The following is a 13268-nucleotide window of genomic DNA, read 5'->3' as shown; positions in this document are numbered from 1 at the left end:
TAGTACAATAATAACATTTTAATATCATATGAGTAAAACATTTAATTTCTTCCGGCTTTATATAATTTTTTTCATATCATACAATAACAATCATTTATTTACAAATAATAATATTTGCAGCGGCATGCACATTATTCACAACAGTACATCAATATAAAAAATATTAACAAAATTATGGTGTCATTTTATACCTTAGCTCCAATATGGATGTGCTTGCGAATGCAATTAAGCGTCAAAATAGTTCAAATAAATATCCGTCACCAGTACTATATGAGCGGAGTCAACCTATTATCACATGAACATCAATATTACACGGATTTTTCTTTCTGCTATCAAAAGTATGAACATGGTACTTGCATGTATGTGGTCATCACCTCAAAAGGGACAGCGAAGATGGAAACACAATTTCTTCAATCACGTCATTTCCTCCTTGTTTGCTACTAAGATGAATTATTTTACCTAATTACATACATCATGAAGTACATTAGCACCTAATCTTAACATATAAAATTTAGATTATTGCAACATAACAAAGTAGACCTAAGGTTTCCTAACCATAGACTTATTAATAAACATACCACATGAAATAACATATACCACATGCAATGAACAATTACAGTACAAGTTTTTATTAATTACCGTATTAAGATTTCTCACATGTCAATACTAATGGATGCACCCTAACATTGATACAACATCTTTAACTTACTCTTCTAAAAAAATGTTATAAATGCTACATCTGTCGTCTGAAATTATTTCTAACCTCTAAGCACTAACATTGCATAGCTAATAACGAGCTAAAAGACTAACTAATTACCACCCTGCATGCACAAAAAAATCAATGTATTGCAAAGCTCATACCTTGATCTTCAACTTCGTAGTTCACTTCGCTAGGCAAATCGTACTCCTGAAGCTCTAAATGACTCCAAAAAGTGATGAAATAATGCCTAAGAAAACAGATAACACATAGTCATGAACTAAACAAAAAGAGTAAAAACATCATGCATGCAAATGAAACCAACAAAAATGAATAGATCTTACCTTCGTCTATCTTTTCTTCAACTTCAACATATTCAAAATCCAACTCTAAATCGCCCTAAATCACGACTGAAAGTGCCTCGTGAGTTTTTCTTTCTCTCTGTTCTTACACACTCAGAGGGTAGAAGAGGAGGCCAATGTGCTTGCGCACGGAGCAGAAGCATACTATATAAAAGGAAGAGGATCCCTGTAGTGTCGGCACAACAGGTTCCCGTAGCCTCGGATTCCCGCAACGAATGAGTGATTCCCGCAGTGCCATCGCATCCGCTGAAGCAATAGTCAGAGTGATTCCCGCAGTGTCGTCGCATCCGCTAAGGCAAGAGAAGCAAAAGCCGGAGTGATTCCCGCCCGTGAAATTCGTCGTCCTCCGCGCGTGAGAATCACCCCAGTTTGCAACAGCAAGCCCATGAATTTTGTCGCCGTTGCGCGCGTGGGAATCATCCCAGTCTGCAATAGGACAGGCTGTCGGGCACAAACAGCGCGGCCGCCTCACCCGGTGGCGGCATGGCCCACAGTCACGTCGCGCGTGTAGCTGTGCCTGTCGGCCTGGGCACGGCATGGGCACAAGAGGCCACCTCACCCGATGGCGGCAGGGCCCACCAGGCTCGCCCCGTTCCGTCCCGGCACGAAGAACTGTACAAAGCACATTTTAACCGCGCTGCCGCCTCCTGGCGTGGCGGCAGGTGCCACGTGTTGCCTGCCGCCACGGCCCAGGGGGTCTTTTTTGTCAATTTCGTCTGGAGGGGGTCTTTTCTAGCAATTTCAGTGGGCAGGTGGTCTGTTTCGACAAAAAATCAATGATATAAAATACTCGATTTGCTAAGCTAAGCAAGAAAGGAATGAACCTATAGTATCTCGACAGTGGCATTGGCAAACATCTTCTACTCCGGCATTGGACTTGAACGTGAAACCGCACCTCTGAATCAACTTTTTTTTTTTGAAACTCCCACAGTATTTTGTATTAAATGAAAATGCAGAAAACAGGGACCACAGTCCGAACACAATGTTTTCAAGATTACATGGTCACAATATCGAAGAGAAGGTGGTCCGAGCATACTACACTAAAAAGACAAGCAGCTAAAAGGGAAATTACAAAGAAGAGCACCAAAGACAGAGAGCTTGCTTCTTGGAGGCCTTGGTACGATGGGTCTCAAGATTAAGGGTCAGCAATGAAGAGAGCCTCCCAGGGCAGCTACAATGGACCCTTTTTTGCTGAAAACTGAAGGCATTTCTTATTTTTCAAATGCTCATATAATCATCTCCGAAAAACAGGGCACAGTTTTGGATCTAGCAAAGATTTGAGCCAACGTGACCGCCAGAAGCCGGGTCACTTTAGCAATAGACCTAGAACTATAAGCAAAAGGCACTAAAAAAACCTAGATGATCCAACACACTAGAAGAGCGCGAAGCACGGTTAGGGCCAATGTCTGGAAGAATCAAGTCTCTTAGGGCAACCACTATGTGCCCAACGCCATATTGGCCACATAATCGCTCATGTCTTCTCTTTCAATTTGTCCATCAGTGGTAACTGAGCAAAATCTTTTTTGTTTCAGTGGCATGTCTGCTCTTTCAAATCTTTGGCAAGATTGGATCAACATGTCAGCTGAGTAAACTTGATGCTTCCACGGAAGCCATCAAGTAACACAGAGCACCTGATGCAACTCTTCAAAGGCCAATTCAGAAAGGGGCCCTCTTGAAGCGCAGGTTGCATGGACGTGCCTGGATCATGGGCAAAGGAGTATAAACTGGGGAATCTTCACTTGGCCTTCTCACCAAACATCCTTCAAAAACAACATGCACGACCCAAGATCAAGGAACGCACCTCAAAATACCCCCAAAGAGTGCCACCAGAATTATCCAACCCCACAGACACCTTGCAGAATTTAAACAGGTCAAGCAAAAGCAAACAAAAATTAGAGGGGAATGGCACAATCTACTATATTTGCAGTAAAAACCAAGCCCGCGAGATCTTTGTGCAAGGCAAACTAGCTAAACAGATCAAGCAAAGTTCCACAGAAGCAAACCTTCACGCATAAACAACACCTGACACCCAACGAGAATGCATACAGACACAGCAGCAGCAGCTCAAGCAACATTACAACAGGACCTACCTCAAGCCCTTGCATCTCCGACATCAGGATTTATTCAGAAAATGTATTGGTTTGGTTCCAAGGCAAGAAAGAAAACACAAGAGTAGGATGCACATGATGCTTTAAGCTACAATTCTTCTACCACATGACAGTTTGGGCAGGATGCTAATCGCTACAGCGCATCAGGTAGGTAGGTTCAGAAACACGCAGGCTAGCTACTGCATATACAACAAAACAGGAGAACGGACCAGAAGAAGAAGTCCCCATGGTTCTACTGCCCCTCTTTTGATTCTGACCTATCAGCCTTCCCACCGTTATCCCAGCCATCCCAGCCGCTCTGCCTGCTGTTGGGCCTATCCTGCTGCCTCTCGCTGCCTGACACTTGACGATCAAAATGTTTATCGTTTTGCCTGTCATGCTGAGGTCTCTCGTTGCTCGAAGGCCGCCTGTCATGCTGAGGTCTCTCGTTGCTCGAAGGCCGCCTATCAAAGTGGCGATCGTTTCTCTGTGAATATCCCTCGTCTCCTGGCGTATGGGAATAGGAGCAATGCTCTTTGTTGCAGCGACCAGACCTCTGGAAGACATGGCACGGCGGCCGTGACCCCCGACCCCCAGACTGAGGCCTCCATGACCTCCCACGCGAGCCACCACCATTAAAATCCTGCTGGTTGTTCCATGTCGGGTTCCCACTTGGTGAATTCCAGTTCACGTTATTATTCCCCTGGCCTGTGCCATTTACAGGGTTAGGACCTGAATTTCCCTGCGGAGGAGCACTCCAGCCACCGGCATTTTGACTTGCGTTTCCAACTTGGGGCACCCAACCAGGATAAGAATTTGCATTTCCTTGCGCAATGGCACCGCCCCAAGGGGCCATCGCAACTCCTTGCATCTGAGCTCCCATCATAGCAGCTGCATTTGGAGTCCCTTGGCCTTGATTTGTAGCCCACGCCATATTCAAGTTGGTGTTTCCTGGATTTGGTGTGACCCAGCCCATGTTTTGGACTGCATTTTGCTGTGTTGGCATGGTCATACCCATGTTGTAGCTGGCGGCACCTTGTGCTGGCCAGGGCATGTTCATATTAGTCTGTCCCATCATTCCCCAGGCCATGTTTGCATTACTCTGAAGTGTGGATCCCCAGTTCGTATTTCCAGCCCCCTGAGCTTGGCCAGATGTGTTTGCCACTTGTGCATGTGTCATCAGCTGTGTCGTGTTGGAGGCGTCGGTTGATTGGTTCCTTGCATCTGCAGGTGATCCATAATAACGACGTTAGGTAGGTTTACACTCAAAAACCATAATTCACAAGGAGCAACAAGAGATGTTTAAGATTGAAAACCCCTGAGACTTTGCATTAGAACTGTTGCAAGCAATGAGCTACCTTCAAATTGCTGAGTGTTTGATGGCGCAGCTCCGGGCTGAGCTAGTCCACGATCTGCAAGGAGAAAGAAATAATATACATCAAACTAAAATACATATGTACTACAAATTCCAAATTTCAACCAAATTTTTGAAGCATATAAACCATGCAAAGGGAAATACCATCACCTGAAGACTGCGAATTAACTATTTCTGTGCCCACTGTTGCAGGAGCTGGTACAGGAGTCAGCTGACCTACATTTCCTGCAACCGCATTATTCTGCCCTGAAAAGCCTCCTCCTATGGTTGGCTGAGGAAGTGCCATAGGATTTACTGCAGCACCAAACTGACTTGAGGATGCATTCCAACTTTCAATGAGAGATTGTTGGCTTGCAAAAGCTGCCTGAGGATTCTGCGTACCATAATAACTTTGTGCGCCAGGCTGGATCACAGTTGTTCCAGGATTTGTTGTATCCGGGAAAGACTGTGACTTATTTAAAACTGCTGATTTTGAAATATGTTCACCGGTTTTTGTCCTTTCCACAAGGGAGTCACCAGAGGGTCTAGCACCTACATCTGAGCTGCTTCTCAAGTAACCTCTGTCCGTTTGAGAAGAGCTACCAAGTGGTGGTTCCCACGGAGGCAGGTCTTTCTCAAACTTCCCAGCCAAAGCATCAGGCAACAATATTGAGTCCTCCTGCTTCTCATTAGACTTCCATATTTTCAAATTATGAGGGAAGTACCCACTGCTGTTCCATTTGCGCAGCTGAACTATTGAAAAGGGGCCTTGGATTTTATTAGAGGGGTCCATGTACTGCCATATCTTTTCAGACTCATTGACTGTTGACTGTGATGCTGGCGTTGGCGACATTAAATTAGCCGTTAGAGTTTGAGATGAGATAACAGATGGCCCATGTGGAGTATTAGCTGCCGTGGCTTCCACATTAACTTTTTGTGTACTGACGTTTGGACTCTCTGATTTACCTGTGTAACCAGCACTTTCACCATGAGAAGAAAATGTAGATCTCCGTCCATGAGGCGATTCCAATTGTGTACTTGACCATGTGTTTCGGTTTGACTCCCAGTTAGTTCTTGAATCTCGTGCAGCGTTCCTACCCTCTCCTTTACCAGGAGACACTGGATTGATATCTTTCCTAGAGAAAGAACCTCTCGGCCTACTGAAGCTACCTGTATAAAAGAAGAATGGAAGTCGATGTCAGACTCATAAGAAATTTGAATCAGGAAAAGAAATTACGGCAGAACAAAGCAAAATCAAGTTAAGTACTTCTCTCAGCATCCTCCTCTGGTTCTTCTGGAGATTCATAATTCGGATCCATGGCGGGGTCAGCATGTATTTCAGGTTCTTCCTTTAGCCTACGAGCACGCTCCTCTGGAGTACTTAGAAGCTTCAGCTTCTCTACACATTCTCTAAGCGTAAATACTGGTCAAGGCATGCAAGCTAAATTATCATACAACAGAAAGATATGCATCCTCATTGCAGAAAAAACTAAACTCAAAATACAAACAAACAAACAACCAGAAGAAAGAGAGGAGAAATATGACCATAATCTTGAATCATGATCTACAGAAACAACTAAATATTGATTGATCAAATAATGTCAAAAAGGATATTCTTTCCTATGGCCCATATCGCTGGCACGGTCACGAAGATGCGCAAGACGCATCTTTTCACTTTCAATCCACTGCAACGATCCAAATGCCATTCATGAATAAACAAATGAAATAGAAATGGTTGACTGGAAATACTAGTTGCTTACATCATTGACTTTCACAGACTGGAGAACCCTTGCCTTCTCCTGAATCTCTCCCTGGAAGATGGGATGGTTACAATAGAAAAACAGTGCACCGTAACACAAACACAACATAATAGTATGTAATAACAATAACATTACCACCGTCAGTCTTGAAATGAATCCACACTTTATGCTTTGCCGTAAACGTTTGCATTCCTCCTACAACAAGAACAATGATAGCAATCAGCAAATGCAAATACATCTACTGAATAAGCGCATTGCTTATATCATTATAGTAAAAGGTCGGTTACGTCAGCACCAATCACTTACTAACAGTATACAAAGTTACAGTAACTTAAACCAATATTTACTCCATTCCAATGAATAAGGCGCGCACACATCCCAAAATCAAACTTTGACCATAAATTAGACCAATATAATATATATTTTTGTGACTTAACAATTTACCACTGAAAACTTCTTGCGAATACGAATTCAAGGATATAATTTTTGTCATGCATAACCAACATTTAGTTGGTCTAATTTATGGTCAAAGTTCAATTTTGGAATGTGCGCGCCTTATTCATTGTAATGGAGGGAGTAATTCAGTACAGAAGAGAACTATAAAACCAAATATGGATTTCCTATTGAGTAGGACTATCATATTCCTATTGAGTAAAGAAAATACCTCAGTGAATTCTTGATTTGAGGTTATGTCAATAGTAATAACCTCTTTCTTGTCCAAGTTTAGTATCTCTAATGTTATGTCAGTTGCCTTTTTCCCACATTTATACTTCTCAACAGCTGTTCCAGTCCCTGCGCACAAATAAAGAAAAATTCAGCAATCAGACCCATGAAGAGCTGAATCTGACAACTGTTGTGAAAGTGTACCATCTTACCGACAATCTGCACAAGTCGATAGATGTCTTGCCTTTGACCTGTACCAGATATACGTATTCTCACAAATGCTCCAAGAACCTTCTCATTAAATGTGTCAGCATCACCTATCAACTCTTCCATTAGGTTGCGACGCAGGTATATCAAGCCGATATTATGGTTGTCTATCGCGGCAAAGTCATCAAGGTTCGTTTGCAGAGCTCTGTGATCATACTTCCGTGATTTCCTTCTTTTTTCTGAACTCATCACAACTGATGCTTCACTGTTACCATCAGCGTCCTGGCTAGGATCAGGGTCTACAACACCACCATGGTTGCCATCGATATCAGCTGGTGAGACCTCAACCAAAGGAAAATGAGATTCAAGAAGCTTCAGCATTTCAAAATGCCCAACACGTTCTTTCCCAGAGAGACTTTGGAGCCAAGAATCACAAACTATCATGCTTTTCCCGCGAGGATCCCGCAGATTTTCACGTGCAATATACTCAAGTACAAGGCGTTGAACTTCATACTGAGATAGCACTGATTTGTCACCATTCCTCATATGTGCAACAAAATCCAAGAGCTCCTTTGAGGCCCAACTAGTATCCTCAGCTGAGGATGTCGATGTCCCCACACTTTCAGATTCTTTTGGTCCATGATCACTGCTTGAAGCACGCTTTGACAGTTGTCTAGCCTTTGCACCTCTAGGCTTCTTAGGCTTAGCATCACGGCTAACTGAGCCTTGTTTAGTATATTTACGAGTGGTGCCTTTCCCTTTGGAGCTGTCCTCGTCAGCAGCACGCTTTAATCGCTTCTTTCCCCTCGTTTTTGGTGAACTGTCTGAATTAGCCTCCTCTTCATCATTAGCTTCAGGTAGTTCACTAAGATGAGATCTATTATTTAGACGCCTAGCGGCTGATACTTCTGCATATGGCAATGGTAACTTCTCTTTCAAATTCAGCCAATAATCCTTGAACAAAGACCACCAGCTATCTTTGTCATCAAAATCTACATCCTGTTAAGTGCAGTCGTATAAGTAGAAAGTATGAGCACCAGAGAAACATTAATAGATCATTTCATGCATGTAAAGTTGCTGACATGACAACTGGTCAGCAGGAAAAGAAGACATCTTACAAGCAATTTGCAGCAATACTAAGTTAAATGGACATGTCATGACAACAAAGCAGAAGGAAAGAACAAGCAGAAGCTAAACATAGACTAACCAACCAAAAGCTTCCCGGCATCCTAAGTCTAACTGGAATATAAGAATGGACAGATGATTAATCAGCATTTGAAACAGAATAGGTCATTTGTGCAACATGCCATTGTTTTCTCAACATGGGTGTTCCCGTATGTATTTAGTCCCCTAGCCAACATCACAACCGTGGATTAGGAATATGGATAGTTGTAATCTTCTAAATACTGTTGTCTACCCGCCAGAATCTTCTCCCAGCAGGCCCTCCTGTTGCGGATCCAGTGGCACACTACAGCATCTACAAGTTCAAGAGGACCGATATAGCATATGCCATGAAACAAGTATGCTTGCATATGCACGACCCATGCGAGCAGCACCTCCCCCTCGCCAAGCAGGTGATTTCATACCTCAAGAGCGCACTTTATCATGTCCTCCAGCTCACAGCCTTGTTGACCAACGCTCTCATTGCCTACACCGAAGCAGACTGGACACATACCAGGTGTGCAACCTCTGGTTTACTGTCTAGGTGATTTCATACCCCAAGGGCAACTTTATCATGCCCTCCAGCTCAGAGCCTTGTTGACCAACGCTCTCATTGCCTACACCAAAGCAGACTGCGAATATACCAGGTGCGCAACCTCTGGTTACTGTCTAGGTGATAACCTTGGACGTGATCCTCCAAACGATAAAGCATGGTTTCCCACTAGAGTGCGGAGACCAAGTACCATAAGTGGCTAACAATGTCATCAAAGCTAGCTGGGCCGGCAAGTACTTCAAAACCTGCAATGACCCTACTCCAAAGCAACGGTTGTTTACTGGTACAATGTACATGCCATGTAAATGTCAACAGCCCGTTCATTATTCATAATTTATATCACTTCTTCCATAATCTTGCTTCCATGGGGCAAGTTCGTGTTCTGCGTGTGCCTTGTGACCTCAATAATGATCAGAGGTGCACCCATAAGTAGGGTTTCATTTGTTATCCTGCAGCTTATCCGCGGATGCACCTCAATAGTTTTTAAAGCAGACCACCCAATTATGGCAGCACGGGAAAATAATTACCGTCCAATGCAAAAAACAACAAAATTAAATGATTTGAAGCCATGACAGGTCTGAATGCTAATGCAGAAATTGCATGCAAAAAAACATTCAAACATTTCATGAATGCAGTATACCAAGTTCTAGCACAATAATACAGAACAATAGTTATTGGTACACCGTACATGTTCAGTTGCATACAAGTTAGGTTCACCCACTTGATTTTACAAAATCAAAGATAGATCACATGTCAATATGTATGCTTAAATTATGCAGACATCTAAAGAATGAGCATCAAGCTTGCAATCTTTCTAGGATCAGACCTATCATAGGAACAAGAATCCCACAGCACTAATGAGCTCCTCAATGCCATAACAGAAAACAAAAAAATATATAAAAAACAAGACATTAGATGAAACCAAGTTACTAAACTCAAAGAAAATATTAGACTAGGGAAGCTAAGAGTGAGGTAAAAGGGTTACCATTTGCTCAGTTGCCTCCTCTTTGTTCTCTATCAGCATCACAGTATTCAGGCATGTCTCACAGAAGCCTTTAGTTCCTCTGACAGAGATGAAGTTTGTCTCTTTAATGCACGCTTTACATAACGAGAAGGTACATGTGTAACACATTTGGCGAGCAGGCTTCTGACAGTTGCTACAAATGTGCCACCCTGACAAATTACGCAAAGTAAATGGAATCAAAAATAAGAATTCTGGAGATTTTATATGTAGGCTGAGCATCAATACTAGTCATTGTCTACCTTTACAAAAAAAATCATTATGATTATTAGAGGTAAACTCATGTATCATTGTGAGTATTTCCTAATACATGCATGGAAACAGATAGAAAAAGACCATGCAACAAAAGGGATGCAGCTAATTTCAGTCACGGACAAATAACAAATTTTCTAAATCAGATATATCAAACAGGAAAATTATGTGACAATCCCAACAAAGGAATTGTAAGCAAGGAGGTCCGTTGCAAAAAATTCCTCCTGAAAAACATGGATTTGGGATGATTCATGGTTGTAATATGCAATATCCACAAAGTTGAAATGCAACTATTTAAGAGCACTCGGAAGGATTCAAACTGAAGATCATCACACATACCACAAGTCCATTGGCCCTTTGACTTGAAGAAATCGTCATCCCGATTAATACAAGAAGGATGATAAGCCTTGGGACAAAACCTGAGGACACAAAATGAGCAGTCAACAGCTGTAACATAGTTGTGTATTTTTTAATGGCAAATGAAAAATAACATAGCTGTCGCACAAACCTACGATCACAAATCACAAGTTCACCACCATCAAAGCAAATGAAGCACACCTCCTCCTCATCCTTCCTTTTAACAGATGGCTTCACCACAGCCTGAGCCTTCGAAGATGCACGACCTCGTTTTGGGCGCCCTACACCTCTTCGTGCCAACGGTGGAGGTTCGTCATCATCGTCATCCTCATATATCTGCACATCCTCTTCTTCAGGTACATCACCAGCCAAGTCAACTTCTTCCGGAACACTGTCAGCCTCTTCAGCGATGTTTTGCTCAGCCATATCATCTTCTTCATCTTCTCCAGTCATAGTAACCACATGTTTTTCAACACCCTCCTCATCTGCAACATCATCACCAGCCTCTTTTTCCTGATCTCCGCCTTCATCTACCTGCATGTCCTCATCTGTGGAACCAACACCAGCTGCATCGGTACATTTCTCCTCATTGACATCTCTATTGATGGAAACTGCATGCATCGACGTCCCCGCATCTGCAGAAGCATCACCAGCTGTTACGATCCCTTCATCCTCATTGCCATTTCCAGTTGAGGCAAGAATATCCATCTCTGTGACCTCCTCTGCAACAACATTATCAATCATGTCGAGTTCAGCTTCTTCAGCAACATTTTGGGCAGCCGTGACATCTTTTTCACCCTCAACTCCAGCCGTGCCCTTCTCACCTGCACCATCATCACCAGCTGAAGAGATCTCCTTTTCCTGACTATCAACTACAGTCGGGTCAACTGCATCCACCTGTATGTCCTCACCTGTGGCATTAACACCAACCGCACCGGCAGCTTTCTCCTCATCGACATCTCTACTGATGGAAACTGCATCCATCTGCCTCCCCTCATCCTGAGCATCCATTGCTGCTGCAACCGCTTCCTCTCCATCGTCATTTCCAGTTGAGGGATGTGTATCCACCTCTGTGCCCTCCTCTGCAACATCATCGTCTTCTTTGACAAGCTCTGCATCCCTATCAATTAACTCGGTTGCAGCAACCGCATCCATTGGCGCCCCGTCCTCATCCTGAGCATCCACCCCATAATCACTAACCGCGATATCACTATCCACAATAAGAGGAGCATCGTCTTGTGCACCGAGTCCAAATTGATCAGCCTCGTCAGCACCATCATGAATCCCCTGACTAGTCTGGTCGGAACCGACATCAGCCAGGGAAGCACCCAGGCCTGCGGGATCATCCACAGCGTCAGCGCCCTCCTCATTCGACTGCAACCCAGCGCCGCCAGCGCCCTCCTCGGGCTTCTCATCAGCCGGATCAGAGTCGTCAGCAACACCCACAGTCTCCCCCGCCGCCACGTCGTCTCCAGCGGCCTGGGCGTCCTCCTCAGGCTTCTCGGCCCCTCCGCCGCCGTCGCCCTCCAGCACGATGTCCGGGGTGGTCGGCATGGCCTCCGCTGCGCCGGGGACAGGGACGGGCCTGGACGCACGCAGACTTCGTCGGGGTTAGCCCGGGATTGAAGCGGCCAACCGCCGGATAACCAGACCGAGGGAGCTCGTACCTCGGAAATCAATGCCCGAGGACGCGGGGAGGGCGGGGGCGGCGCGGGGGGCCGACGAGGTGGGGCGGGGACGGCGGCGACGCGCGCGAGAGGCCGCGGCGGGGGTTTGGGGGGCCTGCGGCGTCGGCGGCGAGCGGGGAGCGGCAAACGGCGGCAGCTCTAGGGCACGGCGGCGGTTGCGGCGAGACGACTATAGGAAGGAGGATTTTGGAGCCGCATCGGTTTTGGATTGGAGTTGGGGGGTAGGGTAGGGTACGCTCGGCGTGAGGGGAGCCGTGGCGTGGGAGAGGAAGTGCCACGGACTCTTCCTGTACGGTGCTGGGCCGGGCCGGGCTGCGTGGAGTTTTGGTGTCGGTTGGGCCTGGGGACGAGAGGGCTGTGTCCACCGGGTTGGACATGAACACGGATAAAAAAAAGAGCAACTAGTTAACGAGTGCTCCTTTGAGAGCCCCGCAACGATCAACGCCACTTGGCGCGCTCTCAGCTATTTGCCACGTGTCGTGTTCTAGACGCTCCCTTCGGATTTTATTTTTTTATTTTTTCGCACGCGTTTTTGGCTTTTTAAACGCTTTTTTCGACGTTTTGGTTTTCCCTCAGTCTTTCTTAACTTTTTGATCAATTTTTTTTCAAAAAAACGTGTTTTCTTTTTCTTTTCTTTCGCGAAAGTCAAGGTTTTTTTCCTGAGAGGCACGGTTGTGCTTTAGTGAGAGTCACGGCCGTGCCTTTCGGAAACGGGAAAAAACAAATTTTCTTTTTTTTCGCGAGAGTCACGGTTTTGCTTTCGCGAGAGGCACAGTTGTGCTTTCGTGAGAGTCACGGCTGTGCCTCTTGAAAAGGGAAAAATAAAACACATTTTTTGTTTTTTTTCGCGAGAGTCACGGTTTTGCTTCCGCGAGAGGCACGGTTGTGCTTTCGCGAGAGTCACGGCCGTGCCTCTCAAAAAGGGAAAAATACGTGTTTTCTATTTTTTTTCGTGAGATTCACGGTTTTGCTTCCGCAAGAGGCACGGTTGTGCTTTCGCGAGAGTCACGGCCGTGCCTCTCGGAAACGAAAAAAAACGTGTTTTCTGTTTGTTTTTTCATTCCACGAGAGTCACGGTTTTGCTTCCACGAGAGGCACGGGTGTGA

At 44.8% G+C, this 13268-nt stretch overlaps 1 protein-coding gene across 3 annotated transcripts; it reads right to left on the bottom strand.

Moving 5' to 3' along the window:
- Positions 1–3146: 3146 nt before the first annotated feature.
- Positions 3147–12384, bottom strand: LOC125510076 (uncharacterized). 3 transcript variants are annotated; one of them, XM_087521420.1, is made up of 12 exons: positions 12142–12384; positions 10626–12074; positions 10457–10536; positions 9830–10017; positions 7136–8129; positions 6925–7052; positions 6261–6455; positions 6115–6185; positions 5768–5916; positions 4672–5670; positions 4505–4558; positions 3147–4370 (listed from the first exon to the last, which is right to left on the bottom strand). In XM_087521420.1, the coding sequence occupies exons 2-12, from the start codon at positions 12026–12028 to the stop codon at positions 3400–3402; spliced, it is 5232 nt and encodes a 1743-aa protein (XP_087377546.1). In that variant the 5' UTR covers positions 12029–12074; positions 12142–12384; the 3' UTR covers positions 3147–3399. The 3 variants fall into 3 exon arrangements, with proteins under 3 accessions (XP_087377546.1, XP_087377545.1, XP_048531127.1); XM_087521419.1 differs by having other exon boundaries at positions 10626–12059; XM_048675170.2 differs by having other exon boundaries at positions 6261–6311; positions 6396–6455; positions 10626–12383.
- Between the last annotated feature and the right edge of the window lie 884 nt (positions 12385–13268).

Source organism: Triticum urartu, chromosome 5A (assembly GCF_056163025.1).
Source record: "Triticum urartu cultivar PI428250 chromosome 5A, HENAU_Tu73, whole genome shotgun sequence".
NCBI classification, from domain to species: domain Eukaryota; kingdom Viridiplantae; phylum Streptophyta; class Magnoliopsida; order Poales; family Poaceae; genus Triticum; species Triticum urartu.
This window is presented reverse-complemented; position numbering and strand designations above follow the sequence as displayed.